The sequence below is a fragment of the Mytilus galloprovincialis genome, chromosome 9 (assembly GCF_965363235.1).
Source record: "Mytilus galloprovincialis chromosome 9, xbMytGall1.hap1.1, whole genome shotgun sequence".
Classification (NCBI taxonomy): domain Eukaryota; kingdom Metazoa; phylum Mollusca; class Bivalvia; order Mytilida; family Mytilidae; genus Mytilus; species Mytilus galloprovincialis.
In genome coordinates this window covers 92,665,841-92,693,816 of record NC_134846.1, presented here as the reverse complement: position 1 = coordinate 92,693,816, position 27,976 = coordinate 92,665,841, and the positions used below count along the sequence as shown (strand labels likewise).

The window sequence follows — 27,976 nt, the reverse complement described above, 5'->3', positions numbered from 1 at the left end:
ATGTGAAACTATGGTGGCATTACACCAGTTAGAGAGTTGAATGATAAAAAAAATCCTCCGTCAGAAGGAAGCAGGAATAAATATATACTATAGTACACTGTGGTATGGTCTTTGCCCATTGTTGAAGGCTGTACAGTGGACTATAGTTGTTAATTTCTGTGTCATTTGGACTCTTGTGAAGAGTTGTCTCATTGACAATCAAACCACATCTTCTTTTTTGTACCTCTGAAACTATCTGTCAGTGTGGCATAAAATTTTATGTTCAACTTTAACAATGTCAGTGTGGCATGAAATTTTAAATATAACTAGATTTTAAATATAATTCGAAAAAATTGTGACAAGTAATTGTAAAGAACTGAAACTATCTGTCAACAAGGCATGCAATTTCATATAAAACTGAAATCATTTGTTGAAGTGTAGCCTGAATTTTCTATATACCACAAAAATTAGTTGAGATAGTGGCATAAAATTATACATAACACTGAAATCATCGGTCATAAAGTGGAAAGACATTTTATCTACATCAATTATCATCTGTCAAGAGAGTAACATGAAACTATATACTAATGAATCAAGGGAATGTATGACACATAGAAAAGTTTATCACAGAGTGGCATGATTATGAGACACATTGACATTATGTCAGAGAGTGGCTTGGGTTTTAATATAATATTAGTTTAATCATGATCAGAACTGCAATAGAAATCACTGTTGTATTGCTCTAGGTTTGTTAAAATGTATTTGTAAAGTTTTAGTATCATGAATGATTACACCATATCCCTTTTGAATGGAAAAAAAATAAAATAACAAGATAGAAAATGATTTATAAGTTTATATAAATAATATTGCACATTCATATAAATAACTTAAAGGAGTAACTGTAATAATGCCATTTGTTTGGCCCAATAAAACATCTACCAGTTAACATCTTGTAGTGTCAACTTTAAAAAGTATATTTGTATTTTGACTTACTAATAGCAATTTTATGACAAATAAAATGAATTCAATGTGTTGATGACATTATGGTTACTGCACAATTGATATTTCAGCACTGTGATATATTAATACCACACTATTAATTTACAATCAAAATATATTTATTCTTACTCCACTACTCTTCATAATGAACATTAGTAAACTACTGTCGCCTTAATTTTGCAGTTTGTGCTACCAATATTATATAAGGCAATGTCCCCTCCCCCCCCCCATGAGTTTTATCCTAACTGTAGAGTGATGTTGTATTGCTTTAATATGATGATATCTAGATTTTTGTATGATGTACATGATGTAAGATTCAAATTTTAAACTTTAACAAAATTTGAATCACAAGAATCTAGATAAGAAAATTATACATGTTTATCTATATATTTCTTTCCTGTTTTCTTGAAGCACATACTACTACAAACTTGACACATGTGAAGTGTACATATTTGTGCAAAGATGCGAATTTGAAGTTATAAAGCACAGAAAAAGATTACAAAAAACATCTGGAATAATGCTAATTTAAACTTTTTCATTAGTAAGTAGGAATTTGAACGTCATCCGTTTACCCCTAAAATAATATTTACACATAAATAGACATGATAGAGGACACCGTGATTTTTCACAGTAAACAATAGTATTTTTTTGGTAAGTGTTGATGACTTCTTCAGGAGTATACCAGTATTACAGCAGTGACGGATCCAGAGTTTTTCATAAGTGGAGCCCACTGACTGCCTAAGAGGGAACCACTCCCGTCACGCTTCAGTGATTTCCTGTATAACCAACCATAATATTTCCAAAAAAGGGGGCCAGGGCCCCCTGCCCCCCTTAATCCGCCTCTATTGACATACCCTTTCTTAATTACTCAGAATAAGAAGACTAATTGTATCTAATTATGAGACAAAATCATATATAAATACTAATTCCAAACATCCAAGATTAATATTAGCACTAGCATCTTGTAACAATAGACACATGTGACCTTCATTAATTTTACATTACATATGTTCTATGCAGATGTGTCAAAAAATTTATCAACAATAACACCCACAGCTGGTGCAGTATACTTGATATATTTGTCCAGATTTTTGGTAAAGTTAACTCTCTCATACTTTTCTAGGAACATTTTATATCTTGGTATAATGAAGTCTTTGTTATCCTTCTTCAGGGCCTCTCTTAGTTCTTGGTCAGGAATAGCATAACCTTTCTGACTCTTCATAATCTCTTCAAGCTCTTTGTTAAAACCCTGGAAATAAAAATACAAAATATACGAATGTTAAAATGAAGTTGTTAATTGATGTGTTCCTTACTTGGTTCATTTAAAGTTAGGGACTTTCCATTTTGAATTTTCGGCGGAGTTTGGTATATTTTTTTTTTACTTTTTGGTTGACTGATTTCAAGTGATTGTCAAGTTACTTCTTTACTTCTTATTATTTACTTATATCTAAAAAAACCTGACATCTCAAAAAATTTGCTTTAAAGTATAAGACGTTAGCATTGGCATTTTGCTGAGTACTGAACCAGTACACATTACACTGTGTTGAAGACACATTGGTGGCCTGCTCTTTGGTCAGGTTTTTGCCTCTTTGACACATTTTCAAAATGTGTCAAATAAATGTTATCATCAAGGGAATTATAAATAATGATAGGTTCTCTTTTTCTACTCATTGTTTAAACAAATTTATGTTTCCACTTAATGACAGTCTTATTTCAAGATAATTTTTACTTACAGAGAATTTATCCTTTATATTCTGTTTCTCTTTGTCTTTTAACTGCAATTAATAAAAATATCTATAAATATGTTTATAACAATATTGAGCGCTGATGATGACCAACCCTTTTCTTTTCTATATACCTAACATCTGGCATCTATATTCTCTGCTATGGCAATGGCTCACCTATCCCTAGTATTTACTCTTGTCATTCTGAACTATGACCTTACCTTAACATCTGGCATCATTAATCTCTGTTATGATAATAACTCTAGTATTTACTCCAAATTAAAGTGCGTGTGGCAACTCTTAGGATACTAAATTATGACCTTACCTTAACATCTGGCATCATTAATCTCTGTTGTGACAATGGCTCATCAATCTCCAGGATATAATGTAAGACTTTACTCCAACTGTAAAAAAAAAACCAGGAATCAAAAATATAGGTATAGTTTTTTTCAGCAAAGCACAAAGGTGTATGTATAAATAATATAAGAATTATCTGTTCACCACACAAAATACTGAAGATTTTACTTTCATAATTCAAAAAGAAGTACATGTATAGTCATAAAATTTGATAATGATTCTTTCTGTCATTCTGTTAATCTAATAAGCAATGTCATACATAAAGGGATTTCCAAAGTAAGTCTTGCTGAACTGTATAAGTACAATTCTTAATAATATTAGTATGAGATAACCAAACTTGTATTGAATCTTATATCTCAGAATGCAGCCTTTTCTGTTTGATGAAAATAAAGAGTTGTACTTTCAAAAGTTCACAGAGCAGGCATTCTCTTTCATAATGTAGTCTTTACTGTTCAGGGATCAGGCTTTGTGGTCATAAAATTCATGAGCATGATTATTGGAAAATCAACTGATTAATAGATTGAATTTGGTGTTTCGAGTACAAATTTTGTAACAAGAGTACTGATTAAGTTTTATGATAGAAAGTCCTGGCCTTGCAGTAGTAAAAAATTTGAGCATTATTATCATATTCAGACTCAGAAATCAGAAAACTGATTTGATGTTTCAAGCACATATTTGTACTCCAAGTACTGAGTCAAGTTATGACCAATGGCCCAGATCTTAACTTTCAGAATTCAGTCTTTACTGTTCATGTTTCAGATCTTATTTTTCAGAGTACAGTTCTGACTATTCAGGTTTCAAATCTTACATTTCAAAGTACAGTCTTAACTGTTCATGTTTCAGATCTGACGTTTCACAATACAGTCTTGACTGTTCATGGAACATATTTAATCTTTCAGAATACAGCTCTGACAGTATGCAGTACGGGCTTTGCTCATTGTTGAAGGCCATATGGTGACCTATAGTTGTTAATTTCTGTGTTATTTTGGCCCTTGTGGAGAGTTGTCTCATTGGCAATCATACCACATCTTCTTTTATTTATATATATATGTATATATTGACTGTTCATGGATAAGATCTTATCTTTCTGAGTCATGACTATTAATATATCAGATCTGACCTTTCAAAGTACAGTCTTACCTGTTCATGGAACAGATCTTACCTTTCAGAAAACAGTTCTGACTATTCATGGATCAGACCTTGTGTTTCAAAATACAGTCTTGACTCTTTATAAATGCCATTATGGATCAGATCTTAACTTTCATAGATTATCTCAGAATACAGTATTGACTATTCAAAGATCAAATCTGGTCTTTCAGAGTACATGCTTTACTGTACACACATCTTATCCTTCCTTCCTGGATAGTCTTGACTGTTGATGGATCTTATCTCACCTTTTAGAGTACAGCCGTTTCTATTCATGGATCTGATCTTACCTTTCAGAGTACAGTTATTTTTGTTCATGGATCTTACCTATAGAGAACAGTCGTTTCTGTTCATGGATCTGATGTTACCTTTCAGAGTACAGTTATTTTTGTTCATTGATCTGATCTTACCTTTCAGAGTAGTTATTTTTGTTCATGGATCTTACCTTTCAGAGAACAGTCGTTTCTGTTCATGGATCTGATCTTACCTTTCAGAGAACAGTCGTTTCTGTTCATGGATCTGATGTTACCTTTCAGAGTACAGTTATTTTTGTTCATGGATCTGATCTTACATTTCAGAGAACAGTGGTTTCTGTTCATGTATCTGATCTTACCTTTCAGAGAACAGTCATTTCTGTTCATGGATCTGATCTTACCTTTCAGAGTACAGTTATTTTTGTTCATGGATCTGATCTTACATTTCAGAGAACAGTCGTTTCTGTTCATGGATCTACTCATACCTTTCAGAGAACAGTCGTTTCTGTTCATGGATCTTCTCTTATATTTCATAGTACAGTCATTTTTGTTCAAGGATTTACTCATACCTTTCAGAGAACAGTCATTTCTGTTCATGGATCTGATCTTACCTTTCAGAGTACAGTTATTTTTGTTCATGGATCCGATCGTACCTTTCAGAGAACAGTCGTTTCTGTTCATGGATCTACTCATACCTTTCAGAATATAATCTTTTTGTTCATGGATCTGATCTTACCTTTCAGAGTACAGTTATTTTTGTTCATGGATCTGATCTTATATTTTAGAGAACAGTTGTTTCTGTTCAAGGATCTACTCATACCTTTCACAGAACAGTTGTTTCTGTTCATGGATCTCCTCTTACATTTCATAGTACAGTCATTTTTGTTCAAGGATTTACTCATACCTTTCAGAGTACAGTCGTTTTTGTTCATGGATCTGATCTAACCTTTCAGAGTACAGTTATTTTTGTTCATGGATCTGATCTTACATTTCAGAGAACAGTCGTTTCTGTTCAAGGATCTACTCATACCTTTCAGAGAACAGTCGTTTCTGTTCATGGATCTTCTCTTACATTTCAAAGAACAGTCGTTTCTGTTCAAGTATTTACTCATACCTTTCAGAGTACAGTCGTTTTTGTTCATGGATCTGATCTTACCTTTCAGAGTACAGTCGTTTCTGTTCATGGATCTGATCCTCATAGTACTGACCAACATCTTTATTACACAGATGAATCAAATTTAACAATCCTGACCTGTAATAGAGGTTAATTAGGTTACATGTAAACCCTTAACTGCAAATTAAGGCCACAGGTTAACTCTTACCTGCAATAGAGGTTAATTAAGGTTATATGTCAAGTCTGACCTGCAATAGAGGTTAATTAAGGTTATATGTCAACTCTGACCTGCAATAGAGGTTAATTAAGGTTATATGTCAACTCTGACCTGCAATAGAGGTTAATTATGGTAAGAAGCCACTACTGACCTACACCAGGGTTAATTAACACTAACTCACATTAGTGATTACTGTAAACCAAATAATTTTAGTGGATACTTCAATTTTCACAGCAGTTTTAATTTTGCTATTTTCGCAGTAAGAAGTAAGAAGTGAAAATAAAACGATGGCGAAAATTTCTGTTTCTAAATCATTTATAAACATATTTATATAGGTCACAGGGAAATCGCGAATTCAAAACGACGCAAATTAAGATTGTGTTATCAAATAGCGAAATAAAGGCAGTGCGAAAATTTCCGGGTTTATAGTATTCATCTATTCGAGAAAGTCATAAGATAAATTGCTTGCAAAAATTAGTTGGTTGACTGTAATTAAAGTTACATGTACATATATAATATGTATATACCATTGTTCTCTAGGCCTCAAAAGATGAGTGTTCCAAGTAGTTCAACTACTGTTATCACTAGCCAGTCAACACTGAGGTTGTGAGTTAGAACCTCACTGCTGTGTGTGCTCTCAATTCTAACCTTAATTGACTAGGATTGTCAGTTTTCCCACTAAAGTCCATGGTTTTCTCCTGGGACTCCTCCCATGAAATAGCACAATATTATTGAGAGTGGCATTCAACACCAATCAATCAATCAATATATTTGTTCGCCTCACATAATTTATTATCTTGTTTTGCTGATTACTTTTTTTCTATGTTTAGGTTCTCTCTATACATAACATTTCCGGCCTATAATACAATACAGTTTATGAGGAGTCAACCAAAGATGTTGTTAATAAAGATTTGTCTGTAGATCTTGTTGATTTCATCACATTTTTATGGCCCCGCAACAAAGTTGTCCGTGCCATATAGTTTTACCCTTGTCCGTAATTCCGAAATTCAGTCATTCCAAAATTCCCTAATTCTGTAATTCTGAAATTCTGTAATTCTGAAATTCTGTAATTCCGTCATTCTGTCATTCCGCAACAAACCAAAACGCCTTTAGATATTGGACTGATTTTTGGTATGTGAGTTAACCATGATGAGTTACACATCAAGTTAAAGTTTCATTCCGCTCGGTTAATTTTTGCCAAAATTACAGGCTTTGGACTGATAAATTGTTGAAAATCACAGTTATAAATACAGACTTTTTTCTAAAAGCTTTCAGATATTGGGCTGATTTTTGGTATGTGAGTTAACCATGATGAGTTACAGATGAAGTTTAAGTTTTGTTCCCCTTGGCTCATTTTTGACGAAATTACAGGCTATGAACTTTGATAAATTGTTGAAAATCACAGTTATACAGACTTTTTTTCAAAACGCTTTCAGATATTGGGCTGATTTTTGGTATGCGAGTTAAAAATTATTATAAATTAAGGCATGTATCTCCCTCATGCAAAGCTCTGATTCCTTTCACGGATTTGGCTATACTTTTTGGACCTTTTGGATTATAGCTCTTCATCTTTTATATAAGCTTTGGATTTTACATATTTTGGCCACAAGCATCACTGAAGAGACATGTATTGTCGAAATGCGCATCTGGTGCAGAAAAATTGGTACCGTTAATGTTATTACTCATGATAAGTTACATATCAAGATTAAGTTTTTTTCTGCTCTGCTAATTTTTGCCAAAATTAAGGCTTTACAACTTTGAAAATTGTTGAAAATCACAGTTATACAGACTTTTTTTCTATACGCAGTCAGATTTTGAGCTGATTTTTTTTTATGTGAGACTACCATCATGTTTGTGTCCACATGTGTTATTGAAATTGCAGACTTTTCAACTTTTCAGACTGGGCCATTCAAGTCGCTTTGACACATTTAGTTTCCCTTTTTTTTAAAACGTTTTTTCCATATGATTATTACTAAAAAAAATTTTCCCAACCTTAATCTTAAAAATAATGTCTTTGTCAGATGACTTTTAACAGATTTTTAGATATAGCAAAGTATACAATATTTTCTGATTAAGACAAACCTTGTTATAGATTTCAGTATATAGTTGTAATTATTCAGCATGAAGACAGGTCTTAGGGTAGAATCATTGTAGGTCTCTGATTTGTTGTCCAGACTTACCTTGAAATAGATTTCAGTATATAGTTGTAATTATTCAGCATGAAGACAGGTCTCAGGGTATGATCACTGTAGGTCTCTGATTTGTTGTCCAGACTTACCTTGTTATAGATTTCAGTATATAGTTGTAATTATTCAGCATGAAGACAGGTCTCAGGGTAGGATCATTGTAGGTCTCTGATTTGTTGTCCAGACTTACCTTGTAATAGATTTCAGTATATAGTTGTAATTATTCAGCATGAAGACAGGTCTCAGGGTAGGATCATTGTAGGTCTCTGATTTGTTGTCCAGACTTACCTTGTAATAGATTTCAGTATATAGTTGTAATTATTCAGCATGAAGACAGGTCTTAGGGTAGGATCACTGTAGGTCTCTGATTTGTTGTCCAGACTTACCTTGTTATAGATTTCAGTATATAGTTGTAATTATTCAGCATGAAGACAGGTCTCAGGGTAGGATCATTGTAGGTCTCTGATTTGTTGTCCAGACTTACCTTGTAATAGATTTCAGTATATAGTTGTAATTATTCAGCATGAAGACAGGTCTTAGGGTAGGATCACTGTAGGTCTCTGATTTGTTGTCCAGACTTACCTTGTTATAGATTTCAGTATATAGTTGTAATTATTCAGCATGAAGACAGGTCTCAGGGTAGGATCATTGTAGGTCTCTGATTTGTTGTCCAGACTTACCTTGTAATAGATTTCAGTATATAGTTGTAATTATTCAGCATGAAGACAGGTCTTAGGGTAGGATCATTGTAGGTCTCTGATTTGTTGTCCAGACTTACCTTGTTATAGATTTCAGTATATAGTTGTAATTATTCAGCATGAAGACAGGTCTTAGGGTAGGATCATTGTAAGTCTCTGATTTGTTGTCCAGACTTACCTTGTTATAGATTTCAGTATATAGTTGTAATTATTCAGCATGAAGACAGGTCTTAGGGTAGGATCATTGTAGGTCTCTGATGTGTTGTCCAGACTTACCTTGTAATAGATTTCAGTATATAGTTGTAATTATTCAGCATGAAGACAGGTCTTAGGGTAGGATCATTGTAGGTCTCTGATGTGTTGTCCAGACTTACCTTGTAATAGATTTCAGTATATAGTTGTAATTATTCAGCATGAAGACAGGTCTTAGGGTAGGATCATTGTAGGTCTCTGATTTTTGTCCAGACTTACCTTGTTATAGATTTCAGTATATAGTTGTAATTATTCAGCATGAAGACAGGTCTCAGGGTAGGATCACTGTAGGTCTCTGATTTGTTGTCCAGACTTACCTTGTTATAGATTTCAGTATATAGTTGTAATTATTCAGCATGAAGACAGGTCTTAGGGTAGAATCATTGTAAGTCTCTGATTTGTTGTCCAGACTTACCTTGTAATAGATTTCAGTATATAGTTGTAATTATTCAGCATGAAGACAGGTCTCAGGGTATGATCACTGTAGGTCTCTGATTTGTTGTCCAGACTTACCTTGTTATAGATTTCAGTATATAGTTGTAATTATTCAGCATGAAGACAGGTCTCAGGGTAGGATCATTGTAAGTTTCCGATTTGTTACTTAAATTCAATCCCAGAGCTGATAACACTTTCGCTACAAAAACACAAACATTTAAAGTACAAAAAAGTTCAGTTTCTCGTTTGAATTGTTTTACATTTTATAGTCAACTATGCAGTATGGGTTTTGCTTATTGTTGAAGGTCATACCAATAGTTGTTAATTTCTCTGTCATTTGGTCTCTGGTGGAGAGTTGTCTCCTTGACATTCATACCACATCTTTTAATTACATGTACTCTGGATTCATTTATTTTCGTGGGTATCAATTTTCGTTGATTGCTGAAAACTTGCATATTTGCAGATATTTGATTTCATGGTTTTTCTGATCTCTGTATATAAAGCCTATTGAAAATATGTTATTCGTTGAACATCTGAATTTGTGGTTCATCTGTAACGATGAAACCCACAAAAATTAGTATCCAACGAATAATAATGAATCCACAGTATGCCTTTTACGATGATGAATAATACAAAAGGAGACGTACTTTCATAGCATGTTATACAACAATGAATAATACATTTAATACTGTCTGTTGTTCATTTTAAACAATCAACAAATACGCTCAATCTTACAGGTAGGTCAAGATATCAGATGGTATTGGCTTAAGCTTCAATGATGCATAAATAGAATTTGTTTTAAACAGATAAGTTATGTAAAAGGTCTACTTTATAATATATATGTTACTCTTACATAATTATTAAACTACATTATACTACATATATATATATAATTATTATTATTATAACTTAATTGACATACTCATATAATCAGCAAACTACTTTATACAACATATATATATAATCATTATTATTATTATAACTTAATTGACTTACTCATATAATCAGCAAACTACTTTATACTACATATATATATATAATCATTATTATTATTATAACTTAATTGACTCACTCATATAATCAGCAAACTTCATTTTACTTTATACTACATATATATATAATCATTATTATTATTATAACTTAATTGACTCACTCATATAATCAGCAAACTTCATTTTACTTTATACTACATATATATATAATCATTATTATTATTATAACTTAATTGACTTACTCATATAATCAGCAAACTACTTTATACTACATATATATATAATCATTATTATTATAACTTAATTGACTTACTCATATAATCAGCTAACTACTTTATACTACATATATATAATCATTATTATTTTTATAACTTAATTGACTCACTCATATAATCAGCAAACTACTTTATACAACATATATATATAATCATTATTATTATAACTTAATAGACTTACTCATATAATCAGCAAACTACTTTATACTACATATATATAATCATTATTATTATTATAACTTAATTGACTCACTCATATAATCAGCAAACTACTTTATACAACATATATATATAATCATTATTATTATAACTTAATTGACTTACTCATATAATCAGCAAACTACTTTATACTACATATATATAATCATTATTATTATTATAACTTAATTGACTCACTCATATAATCAGCAAACTACTTTATACTACATATATATGTAACACTCAGAAACGTGTCCTTCCCCCCAAACGTGTCCAATACTCCCAAACGTGTCCACATCTACGTCACTGAACTGCAAAACATGTCTAGTTGTACAAAGGGCGTCAAACGCGGCGTGTCATTTGTATTGTTTAAACGCCTAAACGTGTCCATTTTTTAATAAACACCCAAACGTGCCAAATCCCCCAAACTTGTCCTATAATATAAAGGGAACTAAAAGATAAAACACTGATATTCCGTAAAAATAAAACTGTCCTTTTCCGCTCCAAAAAAATATAATTTGATTTCGAGTTACGATTAGTGTAGATTCCTAATAACCGTAAAGTGTTAATTTTTAATAACTGTACACAATTCATTTAGGCCTAATCCCAAATAGTTTAACCTGAATATATTGTATTTGAATTTAATTGGGTGTTATCCTATGGTAAACGCTTAATTCAACTGAACTAGAATTGTTTGTATATGTTTGTGCGCCCTAAACGAGCATAATACTTGCAACTGGACTATAAGCAATTTCCGTCAAAAGTCGATTTATATGTTACAGATTAAATTTGCAATAACAACCGGCATTGAACCAACTAATACTAATAAATGACCACTTCATTAACTGTGTCCCCCATTATAGAATTATCGTAAACGTTATTGATTTTATTCATGTATTAGCGCTAAAAGACTTGAGACGTTCTGGCGTTAAATAGTGGACACGTTTTGGCGAATAACAATTTTCGGACACGTTTAGGGGTTATAAAACCAGACACGTTTGGGGAATATTGGATATTACGGACACGTTTAGGGAGAATAGACACGTTTTGGGGAATCGGACACGTTTGGGGGACAGGACACGTTTGGGAGTGTTACATATATAATCATTATTATTATTATAACTTAATTGACTCACTCATATAATCAGCAAACTACTTTATACAACATATATATATAATCATTATTATTATAACTTAATTGACTTACTCATATAATCAGCAAACTACTTTATATTACATATATATATATAATAATTATTATTATTATAACTTAATTGACTCACTCATATAATCAGCAAACTACTTTATACAACATATATATATAATCATTATTATTATTATAACTTAATTGACTTACTCATATAATCAGCAAACTTCATTTTACTTTTCTTGGCGTCAACTGCTTCTGAAGGAGCTGCTTGTTCTCCTGTTAAATAAAATCAATATTTTAACTTCTTTATTTTCCTTTTATTGTCTATTACTTACAGGTTGACTTATATCATGTATATTATACTGTCTTGATAACCTCCCTTGTTGGTTGTCTCTTGGGTCTCTTTTACACTGCACTTAAAAATACCACAGAAATAAATGCTTTCAATAAAACAACAAAGTTTGTTTTTTTTTGATTGGCCTGGATGTAAACAACATGTATATGTTTTATACATGTTATAAAAAATAATGGTTATTTGATGTGGTCAAGGTGGTTTTGTAAGAAAATGAAAATATTTTTTGTGCAGTTTTTAGCTGCACAACAATGGAAGACATAATTTTTTATTGAATATTTGCATTCCTGGACTGTTATATATACTCATACATCTTCTTGACTAATGTACAAGGTTGCTTGTCTGAAATTAAGCTTCTAAGAATTCTGATGGAATATTAACAAGTCTTGGCCACTAAGACAGTGGATTAATTAAGTTAGGCAAAAAAAACTTCATCTTTCAAGAGTAAAAACAACTGATGGTCACTATTTCAAATCATTAATTTACAAATATTGGATATTAAGATTTTTATAATAAAATAAAATTCATAACAAGCTAGTATGTTGGTGTTTTACTATCAATCTTAGTAGCTGGAATCATGATTTTACAGTATGCTCTGAAATTTGTAAGTGCATATTTGCATGAATATATAGATGTTAACATTTCCATGATGCTTGCATTGGATATGGCTTACAATGTGATATTTGCTAGTACATCAATCAGGGGTGAAATTGATTGAATAATATATTTTTTCCTGAAATAAAAGCATGCAATACATGTGTCATAATGCATAAATATTTGTTTATATAAATACATTATAACAAACTTTATCTGTTTTACGATCAGATTTTTAATGAATGTCATATTCTTGGTAGTGATGCAATAGGGTGCCCTAGAATTTATTTGGTGAATAAAACTGAGCATTTATTTCCGTTTAAAATCACAATGTAATTTAAATACTCCAAATATAATTCAGTAAAATGGACACACTTCTTATACTTGGATGGTTTCTTGTTGCCTAACTTTCACTTGGACCCTTTTATTTTTGGAATGGAACAATTATATCATCTTCTACAAATTGATATCTCAATAAAGATAAACTCCAAATACATAATTTATTACAAGTTTGGGGTAATTTTAAATGCTAGCAATACTTTACACTTTTAATAAATAACATGCCTACATTTATAGGAATTGAATGAGAGAGAACCTGTTCTGAACTCATCAATTTTTAACTACATCAATTTTGTAATTTTACAATGAACAGGTTCATGTTAATTTTACTAACAAAAAAATTAAACAGAAAATTTATGTTAAAAAAACACAGAAATGAAATGCTCTGTTTTCATGCAAATTTATGGGTAATTTAGAATTTTAGTATACCTTTACGTGACAAAGTGCCTGAATGTAATGATTGTGAACCTGAAAACATTTATAAAATAAAAATACTTTCAAATAAAACATAACTGAACTTATAGACACACAATAAAATGTGTCTTTGATCTTATACATATTTTTATGACTTTTTTATACACTTGTAGACTTCATTGAACTCTTCTGCTAAAAATGGTAAGGTTAATAGAAAATGTGTAAAAATAAAATATTTAAAAAAATTCCTTGAAAAACTTTAAAATTAAAATAGAAAGTTTAAAAAGTTAATTGCAGTGTCCTATAAACCTTACCATGCATCAGTAACATGGCCCCAGCTGTTTCAGAATAGTCTAACAATGGTTCCAGGAATATAATAGTCTGAAATATAAAACATAGCATATATCACTTAACTTAAACCATTAACCAAACTCAGGTTTTTTAAACCAAATTATGATTAGGAACTATATTACATACAAAAGATTGAAACTTGAGTTTTTAACTATATTCTCATTATTCAATTATAATAATTTCCAACTCCAAAACTTTTTTCTAAAATATGTATTCTTACCCTGTTAGTTAATTCATGAACTGTTCCATCTTTAGGCATTGATGCTCTTTCAGGGTCATTCTATTAAAAAGTCATTCAATATAAATATCAGTTATTTTTTATATAGATTAGAATCATTAGATCATTGGTTTTCCTGTTTGAATGGTTTTAAACTAATCATTGTGGGGCCTTTTATAGCTTGCTTGTCAGTGTGTGCCAAAGCTATATGTTGAAGACTATACTTTGACCTTAACTTGTTAACTATCTATTCATTGTGACTTGGATGGAAAGTTGTCTCATTGGCAATCTTATCACATCTTCTTATTTATATCAAACTTATTAATCTTTACTCCTACCATATAATATGTTTAAAGCTTTAACATCATCCAGGATTTGCTGATAGTAATTTTAATCACACAAAGTTGTATGCTTCACACAAGTGATATTTTATCTTACTTTCTCAGGGTTTCAGAGGATAGTTCTCCTTAACATCACACCACATCTGATTATTTTTATAGAATAGTATTTACTTTGTATTTTCTATTTACATTTTATTAATCTACATTGTTTACAAATCTCTTACAAAATAAATAATATCTATTAATTAGCATGGATTTTACAACTTTACCTTAATACTTTCAATAAAATCTTCTAAGGCCTTAGCTCCCTGTAAAAAAAGAAAAGAAAATTATATGCCATTTGCTGGAACCAGTTCCAATTTTCTTTAATTTTTTTAATTTATGAAAACCACACATAATCACCACAGGTTCAGAAACAGTTAATGTTAACCCTGTGATTTTATATATCATTTGTAATGAAATAACATATATCTTTTCTAGTAGAGCATGGTATTATATCTTTCATAATTACAACTTCACCAGTCTAGGAGCAAACTTCAGTCCCATAGCACAGTAAAATATTGCTCTACTTGCTATGCTGTAACAATATATTTGTTCCTCCTAACACGATTCCTCTAGAAATTTTGTCATAAACACTGCTGTTGGAACAAATATTATTTTTTTAACACAGAATTTAGTATTGAACAGTTTTGTTTTTTCTTTGAGAACATATATTGACATAAAAAAAATACTTAATGTGATTTTTAATTAACAGGATAAAGGTACACATTTATGTGGTTGATATGTACCTTTATTTAACAGGTTTTAGCAACAGAAAATATTATTAGTTTGTGCCATGGTATTGAGGTTTTGATAGTACAGTATTTTAGGGGACCTTTGTGATGTCAAGTAATGGTGGACAAATAGCGATTAAAGCTGCTTAAAATTTACCATATTATATAGTTCACTAAAACTTACAGTGCTACCTAGAGTTGATAACATTGAGGCTAATTTAGATCTTGTTGGAGTGGAACAACCCTACAATAAAACAATACATAAGTATTTCTTGGAAAACTCTCACATAGATTTGGTTTTATAAAACCTGGTTTTTAAGCAAAACCTTTAAGGTGGAATCCAGTATTAGTGTTTCAAGATCATTCTTATTTCTTTAAACAGCAAATATTTCTATCCTTAATTAAAACAACTAAAATAAGTTGAGATCTGAATTCTGCATCAAAGAAATTCACAAAATATACTTTTGTACAAATAGTACTGAATAAAGAGTTTATTTTGAACATAAAACATACCTCTAAGGTATAATCAAAGTCTGGCTTAATAGATCTGAGATGTTTGAACATAAAACATACCTCTAAGGTATAATCAAAGTCTGGCTTAATAGATCTGAGATGTTTGAACATAAAACATACCTCTAAGGTATAATCAAAGTCTGGCTTAATAGATCTGAGATGTTTAACAACTGGGAAAATGGACAATACAGACATAAACTCGTGTTTGTTGATGCTCTTCTTTGCTTGGGTGGCCAACATCTGAAACAAAATTTAAGATTTAATTTTTAATTAACGCATAATATAAAGCATCTGCTGCAGAAAAATTGGTACTGTAAATTGTAATTTATAATACATCTGGAAAGTAAAGTTTAAATAAACTCATGTTTGATTGTATTTTTCTTAGCTTGTATATTGTAACCCAACTTACCTTTCATGGATACTTTATTTCACATTATACCCCCACCTTGCTGCTACTTCATTGTGCGCTTTTCAAATTTACTATATTAAGGTGGTACCCAACACTTTAACTAAAATTAATTTGGCTCGTTTAATTTTCTTAAAATTTTGACAAAGTATTTACTTTGACCCTTTTACAAAAATATAAAAATTTCAAAAAATTTGAACCAACCTTTTTATCAGAAAAACTACACTGGTTATATAACAGTTTGACATAAGGCTTAATATTCCTTTAACAACACAACGTAATTAAAACGTTTAGCTGATTTTACAGAGTTATCTCCATGTAGTGTTAGGTACCACCTTAATTGTAATAAGGAAAGATCCAAGTTTTACTTGTCTGTGACAATGCATTTAATTCATCTTGCAATCAGCTAACTATGGTTCAAATAACAGGAACACAAATAAGGTCTTATTTGTATAAATAATTCTACAGTTAATCCCATTCCATGTTGACCAAAAGATAATCTGAATATTTCTTTTTGCATGATAGTTTATTTTGAGGTCCTCTTTGTGGTCCATGTTTAACTATGTCCATTTCAATATAGCTTAAATTGTTGGTTGTAATTACAGGATAAAAACAATATATGAATATTGTGGGAAATATAAAACATATCTGTACTTATTACAAAACAGGAAAAAAGATTCTCCTTGTTTAATCTTGTACAAATAAATTTTTATATTTTCTGCTAATGTACGTATATTGCATATATAATTGGCATATTTTAGAATATATAACCTGGTGCGTAAATCTGAAGTTTATAAAAAATATTCCTAAATCCTCAACAACATCCCTCTTTTTAATACCATACATGTATTCATATGATAAAACCTGCATGAAATGGTTAAAAGGTTATACAGTAAATTACTTCCCTTCAAAAAACTTCTAAAGAATAGTTTAACCAAACAGTAGTTATGTTTTATTTGTTTTATATTTGCTGACTATAAATCAAGAACTAATATAGTCTTGACCTAAATCCTATATTAAAATACTACAAAGTCAAATCATTTCATCTAAATATTTTCAAATAATGAAGTACAGAATTACCTCCCCTTCTGACACCACAGAATCTAATGATTGCTGTACAATGCCATCAAAAACTGTTCTTCTGTTCTTATCTGGTATTATACATGACATCAGCTGGGCTTCACTCTATATAAATAGATTTTCTTCAATGCATAAGATAAACTTTCTGGTATTAACTTTATCAAATTTTGCAATGAAAATTAATAATAGACATGACAACAGTGTGCATAGGTGAATTGGCCCAAAATGTCAATGTTTCTTCCATTCACAGAATCAAAATATTGTATCTATGTTTTTGTTTAATTCTTGTTGAAATGCCATCCTACAGTTAATTGTCAAATGGTAAGTTAACATGGAAACAAAATCTTGACCACTAAATGCATGCCTGCAAAAAATTTAACAAAAACACAATCTCTCAATAAAATCTGACCTTTAAAGCTGAGATTTTTCTTTCAATTTTTTGTTTTATGGTATTGTACAACACTCTTGTTGACATATATCCTTACATCTCTATGTATACATATTGACAGCTTTATTTACCTGCATTAGTTTAAGTAAAGCTGACAGTTGTGTTATATAAATCTCCACTTCAACATCTAAGTTTTCTACACTATCATTGTATGACCCCTGTCTTCTGTGACCTTTAGATGCTGAAAAATAATATTGAAGCTCATAATGGAAATAACATTGAAGCTCATAAGTAAAATAAAATATCTTCTAAGTTATTATTTTGTTTTGAACATGTATGAAATATTTGCCATTGAATGTTTAGCAACCAACAGTGAATCAATCTAAGTTAATACTGGATATTATAAATATATATCATTGTATAAAAGGCCTTCCCATGGGGTCATAAAAATGAGAAGTATGCTTATTGTTCTCAGAATTCAACAATCAAAATACTGGATTTGACATTTTGAGCACACATTTTGTATTCCGAGTACAATGAAAAGTTTAACAACTGAGTGGCCTAGCTTTTTAATGTAAACTGAACAATTCAATCTTATTCCAAACAACTTTCCATTACAATAAGTAGTGCATAGATTTAATAAGTAAACAATGTGTCATCCTCAAAACTTCTAACAAGAATAATAGTATTGTCTGAGTTGAGTAAAGAATGATTTTGTTGAGAACAAAAAACCTTATTTATCATATTCACTTACTTTGCTCAAATGGTGACTGGAGGAGTGCCGTCTGTGCTTTCTTCTTCAAATGGAGCCTAAAAACATAGAAATCATCAGAATATGTATTATGTTTCAAGGTTACTTACAGTTAAAAGCTCAAAAGTAAATAACACACAGAATGATCTTAAAATGATCCAGAAATGCAAGATGAGGTATAAAATGGATGCATTTTTCAATTTATAAAATTATTTTTTTGAAAAGTACATAAACATCTTATGCAAACAAATGCATTATAAATCATCATTTTTATTAAACTTTAAAAGTATTACTCAATTTTTAAAAATGTAACATACATGTTTATCCTATGTAGTGATGTTAATGTTTTTTTCCACACAGCAAAACCTAATATAGTTGAGTTGTAGCTGTAAGTTATTTTTTAATCTAGTTTATGGAAAAGAACTTTGGCCAAATCCTGGACCTTGTCACTGAACAGTGTCTTTTGTAATATCTTAATGTATATTGACTTATAGAAAATTTCAGTATAGATGGCAGATTTTTTTATAGTCTCTTTAATTTTTTCGTATCTTTTCTAACCCTCTGCTAATTTAGAGCTTGGTATATTGTATAAACACCTGCCCAGTCTTCACGCTGAGTGGCAGCCCAGACAGCCCAGGCTAGTAAAATTGCTCTCGGGCCTGTAAAAATCATATCTTCAGGCCAATAGAATCTAACTAAAAAATTTCAAAAATTGAGCTCCGGGCCTGTAGTTTTTATACAGTGATATTGTTGTCTTTTTTCAAAACTACCTCTACCGTTTTTTATTGGGAAAAATGCATATTTTTTATTAAATTGGGAAATTTGTATTTTTCCTTCTAAACACATCTCCGATTTTTTGCTGACCTTTGCCGTCTTTTTTGCACTATTTTTTCATGTATATTTTGGTTGTCAGACATTTTCAACCTGAAAGGTTCTTTTCGGAGAGGGAAAGAAACCAAAACAATGATGGTACTTAATGCATTGAAAACCACATGTGTTACAAACACCATGATGATTCTGATCAGAAAACTGGATCTCAAACGTGCTTTCTAATATCAAAATAATAACATGAATACGTTATTTACAAACATTACTACCAATGCCATCACTGTTTTGGGAAAATGTAAAACATTTTGGGAGGAATTTTAAGCCATTTTTTTTAGTAATTGGGAATTTTCTCTAGGGGAAAAGGCCGAATTTCGGCTGTAATTTGAGGCAAACAATATCACTGTAATATAGTTCATCATGAAGACTGCCTGCCTTTCGTTAAAGACCATATGTTGACCTAAATATTCTTTCAATTATTTGTGTCATCAGGTTGCTGTCTTGAGGATCTATACCTTACACGTCATTTCCTTAATTTGTTCACATCATTGAATTGTAATTTGTTTTGCCAAAAAACTTAGAAAGACAAGCTAATCATAAGCAGTTGGAAAAAAAATATTAGGTAATACAGTGCAAAGCAAGCATTCAAAAAGGTGAGCAGTAGTCTTAGGGTTGGGAATAAAATATTCTTTTCTTTTTGGCATATTTTAGTTGGTAAGGGTCAAAACAAACAGGTTATATAGGGTGCATTTCATACCCACGACCTGGCAAACTGAAATATAAGATTTATCAATATAATCAGACAAAAATATGTGTTTAAATTTTTTTCGTCTCATAGTTCATTTCAAAACTGGTCATCCTTTAAAAAACACATCAGTTCAACACTAGTTGAGATTGGGAATAAATTCCTATTTTTCTAGTTTTTGTGGTTTGTTGTCTATCAGTGGTTTTGATTTTTGGACTTTGCAATAAGCGTTTTCTAAATCCTCAATTGGTTTCTCCAATATTTTCTTTCTACCTGTTTCCTTTGACTACTGGTAAATGTTTATTGTCATCATTATAAAAGATCTATTGTTTTTAGTGTAGAAATCATATGTATTCACAGACAAGATAAATATCTTACGCTATCTTCAGTTTACTCTTTCTAACAGGTGTTTCTTTTGATCTACTAAACTTTGAGGTCTGAAACAAATAAAAGATGAAAACACTTTCCACCAAATTTCTTAAAATAACAGAAGAAATATTGCTGCATACTGTGATTGGCAATCGTAATGGGTTTGTAGAAATACAGTTTTTTTTTGTATTGGGTTCTGTTCAATTATTCTTGAATACTGTGGATTCATTTATTTTCGTGGGTACCAATTTTTGTGGATGAAAGAAAACTTGCATGTTCTTGGATATTTAGTTTCATGGTTTTGCTGAGGTTCTCATACAAGCCTTTAGAAAATTTGTCATTTGTTGGAACATTTAATTTCGTGGTTCACCAATATCCACGAAATCCACAAAAACTGGTCTCCAACAAATAATGATGAATCCATAGTACTATCTAACAAAAACCCTTAAAGGATTTATTGTTGAAGTACATGAAGGGTACAAAAGTTAGGTTTATTTCAATAGTTATTTCATAGTGTGTCTTTCAATGTTGTAATGTTATACTGCTGTTTCAGGTTATGTTGAGGGGAGGCACCTATTGTAATATTTGAACCTGTCCCAAGTCAGGAACCTATTGTTGATGCAGTGATTGTTGTTTGTGGTTCGTAAGTGTTTCTCATTACTTTTTGTTTTAAGATAGACCTTGAATTTTCTCGTTTTAATTGATTTACACTAGTCATTTTAATGCTTTATAGCTTGCTGTTCAGTGTGAGCCATGGCTTCATGTTGAAAGCCTTACTTTGATCTATAGTTGTTTACTTTTTATACATTGCGACTTGGATCAGGAGTTGTCTCTGGAATTGGCACTCATACCACGTTTTCTAATTTCTTTTTAAAACCAATGGTCCCAGGATGAAAACTGAATGTAATAGCATTTTCTTGCCTCATATCAGAGAGAAATTAATACAATTAAAATGCAATTTTTTGACTTACTGGAGCGGGAGAATGTTGTCCTATATATTGTATAGATTATTTGACTTACTGGAGTGGGAGAATGTTGTCCTATATATTGTATAGATTATTTGACTTACTGGAGTGGGAGAATGTTGTCCTATATATTGTATAGATTATTTGACTTACTGGAGCAGGAGAATGTTGTCCTATATATTGTATAGATGTACCACTACTTGCACTGGCTGATTTCAAATGTTCTCTTAATCTACAACAAAATAATGTTTCATTTATCACAACTATGAACATTCAAGAAACCACTACAAAAAATACTAACACTGGCTGACTTCAAGTTTTCCCTTAACCTACAACAATTAAAATAATGTTTATTTATTAGATCTCAAACAGATCTTTTTTTGTTAGTGTACTAATCTGAAAATGAATGCAGTTTAAATTTGCATGATTTTGAAATCATGAATTGTTTTTATTTATTAGAGACTGCCAAGACAAACACTAAGCCATACCAATTGATATTTTATAGTGCGTCTTTCTATTTTGTGATGTTGCAATATTGTTTCAGTTAAACGATCAAGTTTGGTAGCATTAAAACCTTTAATCCCACTGCAATTGTTTGCACCTGTCCGAAGTCAGGAATCTGATGTTCAGTAGTTGTCGTTTGTTGATGTGGTTCATAAGTGTTTCTTGTTTCTTGGTTAATTTATATAGATTAGACTGTTGGTTATTCTGTTTGAATGGTTTTATACTTGTCATTTTTGGGACCCTTTATAGCTTACTGTTTGGTGTGAGCCAAGACTTTGTGTTGAAGACCATACCTTGACCTACAATTTTACTTTCATAAATTGTGACTTGGACGGAGAGTTGTCTCATTGGCACTCATACCAGATCTTCTATTTTATATATACAACATGTTTGCCATCTTATAAATGATATAAACACATACACTTGAAGTGATTTAAGCATAGCAGCTCCTCTCATAGTTTGATAATCTTTAGTAAACTCTGCTGTGTTCCCTTTCTTGTCTGTGTTCCCTTTCTTATCCAACCATTTCGCAATCTGTCCTAAATCATCAACAATCTTCTCAGGAAAATGTTCTAATGGAACGTCAGGATCTGATGACGGAATTTCTGTAATAAATATCAAATTGATGTGGTAATCTAAATACCTAAAAAGAACCCATATGGATGTCTGCATTTGTAAAAACAAAATCTATTGTATATATGTATGCATCAAGTTTTATAAAAGCCTAATATCTAATGATCTAGATTCATGAAAACATTGAACTATTAATGAAAGGGGTATTCACATGGTACATCTTTATGACAGACATATCATTGTAGCCCTGTTGTGAAGTTACAGTCAGTATATCATGAGATTCAGTTATACACAAGGTACAAATATCTGACAGACATACCATTCTATCCTATAACATGACATTTCTGTATATACCTGATGTAATATATCAGTACATTCTACATTTTGTCATTGTACTGCTAAAAGACTAACACAGACATGTAGTTTCTATAAGCATACCAGGGGTCTCTGTGGCCGAACGGTCCAAATAGTTACTACTTGCATGTCAACAATGAGGTTATGAGTTGGAACCCCCTCGTGCGGGTGCACTCAATTCCAATGTTAATTGACTAGGATTGTCAGTTTTCCTATCAAAGGTCGGTGGTTTTCTCTGGGCACTCCGGCTTCCTCCACCAATAAAAACTGGCTGCCACAAAATAGCATTAATGTTGTGCTTAAAAGTGGCGTTAAAACACCAAAAAATCAATCAATCAATGTAAGCATACCTTCATCTCCTATCAAGTCTAGTAACATAATGGGAGGAACTGGTCGGCCATGTCTGCTCAACAATGAACGAAACTCACAACAAAGAACTTCCGTTCCATCATCAAACACACGAGTCTGAAATAAATATTTACCAAATGACCCTCTATCAATTTATAATAGTAATTATAGAAGATACAGAATATTCTACATTCTAAAATCGTTATTGCTGTCAAAGCTCTATATGAATGTCAAAATAAGAATATTTAAGCCAGAATGTTTATTTTGTGGTTTATGCTAGAACTTATTCAACTAAATTTACTCAATTAGTTTAACCTGTTTCATTTTGTATTAAAAAACAAAAGAAGGTAAAATATCAAAACATCAAAACATTATTCGGACTTTCATTCAAATATAAACAATCAAAGGAAGTGAAATGACTTAGAAACCAATATTGTACAAGATGACAATTATAATTTGTATTTCATTATCATTCCGTGAACAAAACGGCAAAATGAACTGACCACATCCAGTAATTCTAGACTTTTACTATTATGACTTTCAAAGTACAGCATTGCTTGTTTGAGCCTTTCCATTTGTGCCAAATATCTGTCCAGTCCACATGAAGATGGCCTACAAAATGAATCATACAAGTATTTGAATGTACATCTGTATTGTCAAATTTGTATACTATGATATAATGATCTACTAAATAGCTGTTTTTTACTCTATTTTTATATCTACCCAAGCAACTTTGATTCATTTGTCAATTTATTCAGGTATTTGTCCAATCTTAAGAGAGGGTGGTAAAGGGTTATTTTCGTGCAACGTGATCGCCGTTTTTTATTTCACGTTCAACGTGTTTTTACTTTTTTATTTGACGTTCAGTCGTGCAAGACGGGTGCCTCGTTCAACGTGTTCTGCTTATTTAATTTTACGTGCATTGTGATTTTCAAAGTCTTATTTTGCGTGCTCAGTATTTTTCAAATAAGATTCAAACACTGGCATGGGATCGTCAAAAAGCCGTAAACCAATGATATCATGAATGTGTATACTAAATCGTGAATATCAAGTAAAACAAAGAGTTAATATATACAAGAAGACAGTGACTCAGTCACAAAAGGTTCAAATAAAAGTATTTATTTTTCGTGCAATGTTCATTACAGAAATTATAATTATGTCTTATTTCACGTTTTTTTCGTGCAAGCACACCCTCTTAAGAAGTTGGTCCAATAAAATAAATCATACCACATCTTCTTATTTCTATAACTTATTGGAAGAAAACTCACCCCTCCTTGATCATATTTTCTACTTCTTTAGCTACATGGTAATAACCAAGGACATTGTCTAATGTGACTGTAGTCTTCTCAATATCTTAATTTGGTAGTCAAGGAAACAACACAATTACTGTAACTTTATATTTACAAGAATAACTCTGGCTATACCACTGTTGCCTGTCACTTGCTTAACTATCTGTCGATCATTTGTAACATATGTATTATTAAGTTAACAATTAACTAGTCAACCTGAAAAATTTCCAAAACTTCAAAATGATCAATGAATCATGAATGTTTGGTCATTTTAATGCCAGGTCTAAAATTTCACATTTTTCACTAAATCACAAAATGTGGTTAAACTGTTGTTAAAACTATTATATATTAGAAAGTTCACAAAAATATGGTCACACTGGCATGAAATAAAACATTTTATACATTCCTTATAATATAAGTTCAAAAAGGAACAAACATTACAGTATTTGTTCCTATTAACAGAATGAAGGTTATAGGATATTTGTTCCAAAAGGAACAAATATTATGGTGTTGTTTATAAATCGAGCATCTGAGCTAACAGGGGAACTTCTGTTAGGTAGACAAATATACATTGATAATACCACCCTTCTGATCTATATTTTGGATAGTTCATTAAATCATGAAAAGATGATGTACATACTTTGTATCTTTGTTCTGTACTGAAGTATCCTAGACATCGATCTAACATCAGAGCTTAAACTAAAACATGATCAAAGAACCATGAAATTAAGGTCGCACAATAAAATACTATACATTTTTATAATTTTGATTATAAGAAGGATACTCTCTTGTCTGCGTCTCAACATTTCTGTTTCATTGTAAACAGGTTCTATTGTACTTTCTAACTTCTGTAAACGATTCTCAAAACTATTAAGTATCCCTAGCATGCCGTGGGTGTTTGTTCTACTTTTGTTCATGGCCTCTTTAAGTATTGACAAATTGTTCTTCTCCTAAAAAAATATAATTGACATAATTAGTATTTGTTTTTTTTAAACCTTAAGATTCTTCAGTTGACAGGTCAATGGATAGCTATAGGGTTACAATTATTTGCATGCAGAAATGTATCAAAAGTACCAGAAAATTTAAATAGCTGGGGCCACCCTTAAAAAAATGTTTGTTTGGTATTGCCGACTCACACTATCAGCAGGTGGGTACATTTGTTTTGACTGTTTTAAATACTGGCTTCACAGGCTGTTGAAGAGTTATGCAAATAATACATAGAAGAAATTATCATGGTCATCTGATAGTACAAAGTAAAATCACAAAAATACTAAACTGAGCGGAAAATTTAAAATGGATAGGCCTTAATCAAATGGCAAAATCAATGCACAAAGACATCAAACAAATGGATAACAAATATCTTATTCCTGACTTGGTACAGGCATTATCTTATGTAGAAAATGGTGGATTAAACCTGGTTTTATAGCAAGCTAAACCTCTTACTTTGTGACAGTCTCATAAAACAAGAATGCTATTAAAACATGTTTTCCTTGTGGTAAATGAATAACATGGTGTGCCACTAGTGTAGCAGGCCCTGCCTACTCTAACAGGGGACAAGGCCTAAAAAAGATGCCTTACCCATAGTTATAAGTTAGCTTTGTGTTGTGTGTCTTAAATTCATGTAAATATTTTGTTGACCAGTGTTTGTCATTTTGTCTTTTTTTTTCTCTTTGACCATACATACAATATGAAAGTACAACAACAACAGCAATTTGTATTTGTCAATTCAAATGTGCTTTATCCTAGAATAATTAGACGTCACAAATCATTTCACAATATCCTTACACCAATTGGGCAGTTCATTGATTAAATCTACTTATTACATATATATTAGAAACTAGTCTATTGGGAGGCAAGAAACAGATTTTATTTTACCCCATTAATGCAACAAATAACATACTGAAATGTTTCCTGCTACATGTATGTAAACATTTTGTACATTAAAGGTTGATAAGGTAGTGGCACCAAAAAATTTTATTATTACAGATTGGACAATTTCCATGTGATAGAGTACAAATCATCCCTTTGTAAATTTTACGGAAGCCATCACTATTTAGTTGACCGTTATCATGGTTATGGAATATCAATTTCACAGATGATAAACATGTAGCAGATATGAGCCTTATGTGGTAAGTAACTTAGTACAATCCTGTTCCCTTTTTATGAGTATGAAATACCGCTTTGACTTAAATATGACATGTACATTTATGACCTGGTTTCTACTAACATGAGAAACACAAGAGGTGCCATACGTGGAGCAGGATCAGCTCACACTTCCAATGCACCCGCGATCTTCTCCAGTTTTTAGTGGGGTTTGTGTCAATTAGTCTTTATTTTTCCATGTTGTGTTTGGTATACTAAATTTGTCAGTCTTTTTTTGGCCATGGTGTTATCAGTTTATTAATAGACCTGCAGCTGAAGTGAGCTGTTCCATGTTATCAATACATCGTATCCCTATTTGGAAATATGTCCCGGTTGACCAGAGAATCTGCTCCACTTGAACTATTGACATCATGCAACAATCACTTTTCAATTGTGGCTTCAGATATTTTGTATTATGACGTCAAAATTTAACAGGAACCTTTGTGATGTCCAGTAATGAGATGCAAATAGAACATGTATGTATGGCACCTGGGGAACTGGTTCCACTGTCAAATTGTATATAGAAAGTTTGAATGACTGCAAGAGTCCTTGGATGTATGTATGTTGAGGGGGGCTAAGAGGGGTCCTGATCCCGAAATCCCAGGCTTAAAAACACGAAATCCTGAGGTCCTGAATATAAATAAATTCAAATCCTAACATCCCGAAATTCGATAAAAAGAGTTTCAATAAGATCCTGAAAGGATCAATCCCGAAATCCCAAGCTTAAAAACACCTGATCCCGGAGTCCCAATAAAGATCCTATCTTCCCTCTATGTTGTTATATGAGAGTTAATGTTTTTTTTCTAGTTCTTGAGTCTGCTTTAAGGTTTAAGTGAACCCTTTAACTAAAATGGCTGCGTTTTCACCTCAAAATTTACTATGAGTACAGACAAACATCTGCATCTGGAAAAGTTTAAAGGCATAGCAACCTTATGAGTATGACTGATCAGCTGCTGATGGAATTAGCAAATGGTATGATCCACCCATATAATTTCAATCAAGGCATCATGAAAAAAAACTATAGAAAAATCGTACTTTTTCAAGCTTCATGTCGATGTCTGCTTTGAATATCTTTGTCTGTGACATTTTGTGGTCGATTATTACTCCCTAAATGGCCAAACAAGGCAATTTTTATGAGCTTCCTGGGAAGCAGACAGCTAATTTTTATGCATTCGTAGTCAATTTGATTTTTGTATAAACCATACCAATTTTACTTTGATTAAGCATCAAAAAGAGCAAGACTATGTCGTAATATTTTTTTTATTTTATGTTTATTAAATACAGAAATATTTTAAGATATAAATGCGTTTAATATTAATGCAAACGGTATATTCAGCCTATTTTTATATGCAAAAAATTAACAATAA

General features: G+C 31.4%; 1 protein-coding gene across 4 annotated transcripts; it reads right to left on the bottom strand.

The window, feature by feature from the left end:
* Positions 1-818: 818 nt before the first annotated feature.
* On the bottom strand, positions 819-27,806 carry LOC143046374 (exocyst complex component 7-like). Of its 4 annotated transcripts, XM_076219512.1 has the most exons (24): positions 27,645-27,806; positions 25,252-25,417; positions 24,447-24,531; positions 23,682-23,790; positions 23,181-23,295; positions 22,325-22,508; positions 21,553-21,631; positions 20,444-20,502; positions 20,078-20,092; positions 18,499-18,554; positions 17,876-17,985; positions 17,357-17,461; positions 15,991-16,110; positions 15,542-15,601; positions 14,854-14,892; positions 14,247-14,306; positions 13,990-14,056; positions 13,691-13,729; positions 12,184-12,252; positions 9,440-9,560; positions 5,616-5,711; positions 3,028-3,106; positions 2,712-2,753; positions 819-2,227 (listed from the first exon to the last, which is right to left on the bottom strand). In XM_076219512.1, exons 1-24 carry the CDS (start codon positions 27,693-27,695, stop codon positions 1,991-1,993), a joined length of 2,163 nt encoding a protein of 720 aa, XP_076075627.1. In that variant the 5' UTR covers positions 27,696-27,806; the 3' UTR covers positions 819-1,990. The 4 variants fall into 4 exon arrangements, with proteins under 4 accessions (XP_076075627.1, XP_076075629.1, XP_076075628.1 ...); XM_076219514.1 differs by lacking the exon at positions 13,691-13,729 and having other exon boundaries at positions 27,645-27,805; XM_076219513.1 differs by lacking the exon at positions 20,078-20,092 and having other exon boundaries at positions 27,645-27,805.
* Between the last annotated feature and the right edge of the window lie 170 nt (positions 27,807-27,976).

What these genes read in the sequence shown, in the direction of transcription:
- LOC143046374 (XM_076219512.1), bottom strand. Translation starts at nt 27,695, where the DNA reads ATGTCACAGACAAAGATATTCAAAGCAGACATCGACATGAAGCTTGAA. An exon ending in GTTGAGACGCAGACAAGAGA is followed by an intron (nt 24,532 to 25,251) that starts GTATCCTTCTTA and finishes TACCAAATTAAG; the next exon opens with ATATTGAGAAGACTACAGTC. An exon ending in CTGTGGTGTCAGAAGGGGAG is followed by an intron (nt 16,111 to 17,356) that starts GTAATTCTGTAC and finishes ATTTTGTTTCAG; the next exon opens with ATGTTGGCCACCCAAGCAAA.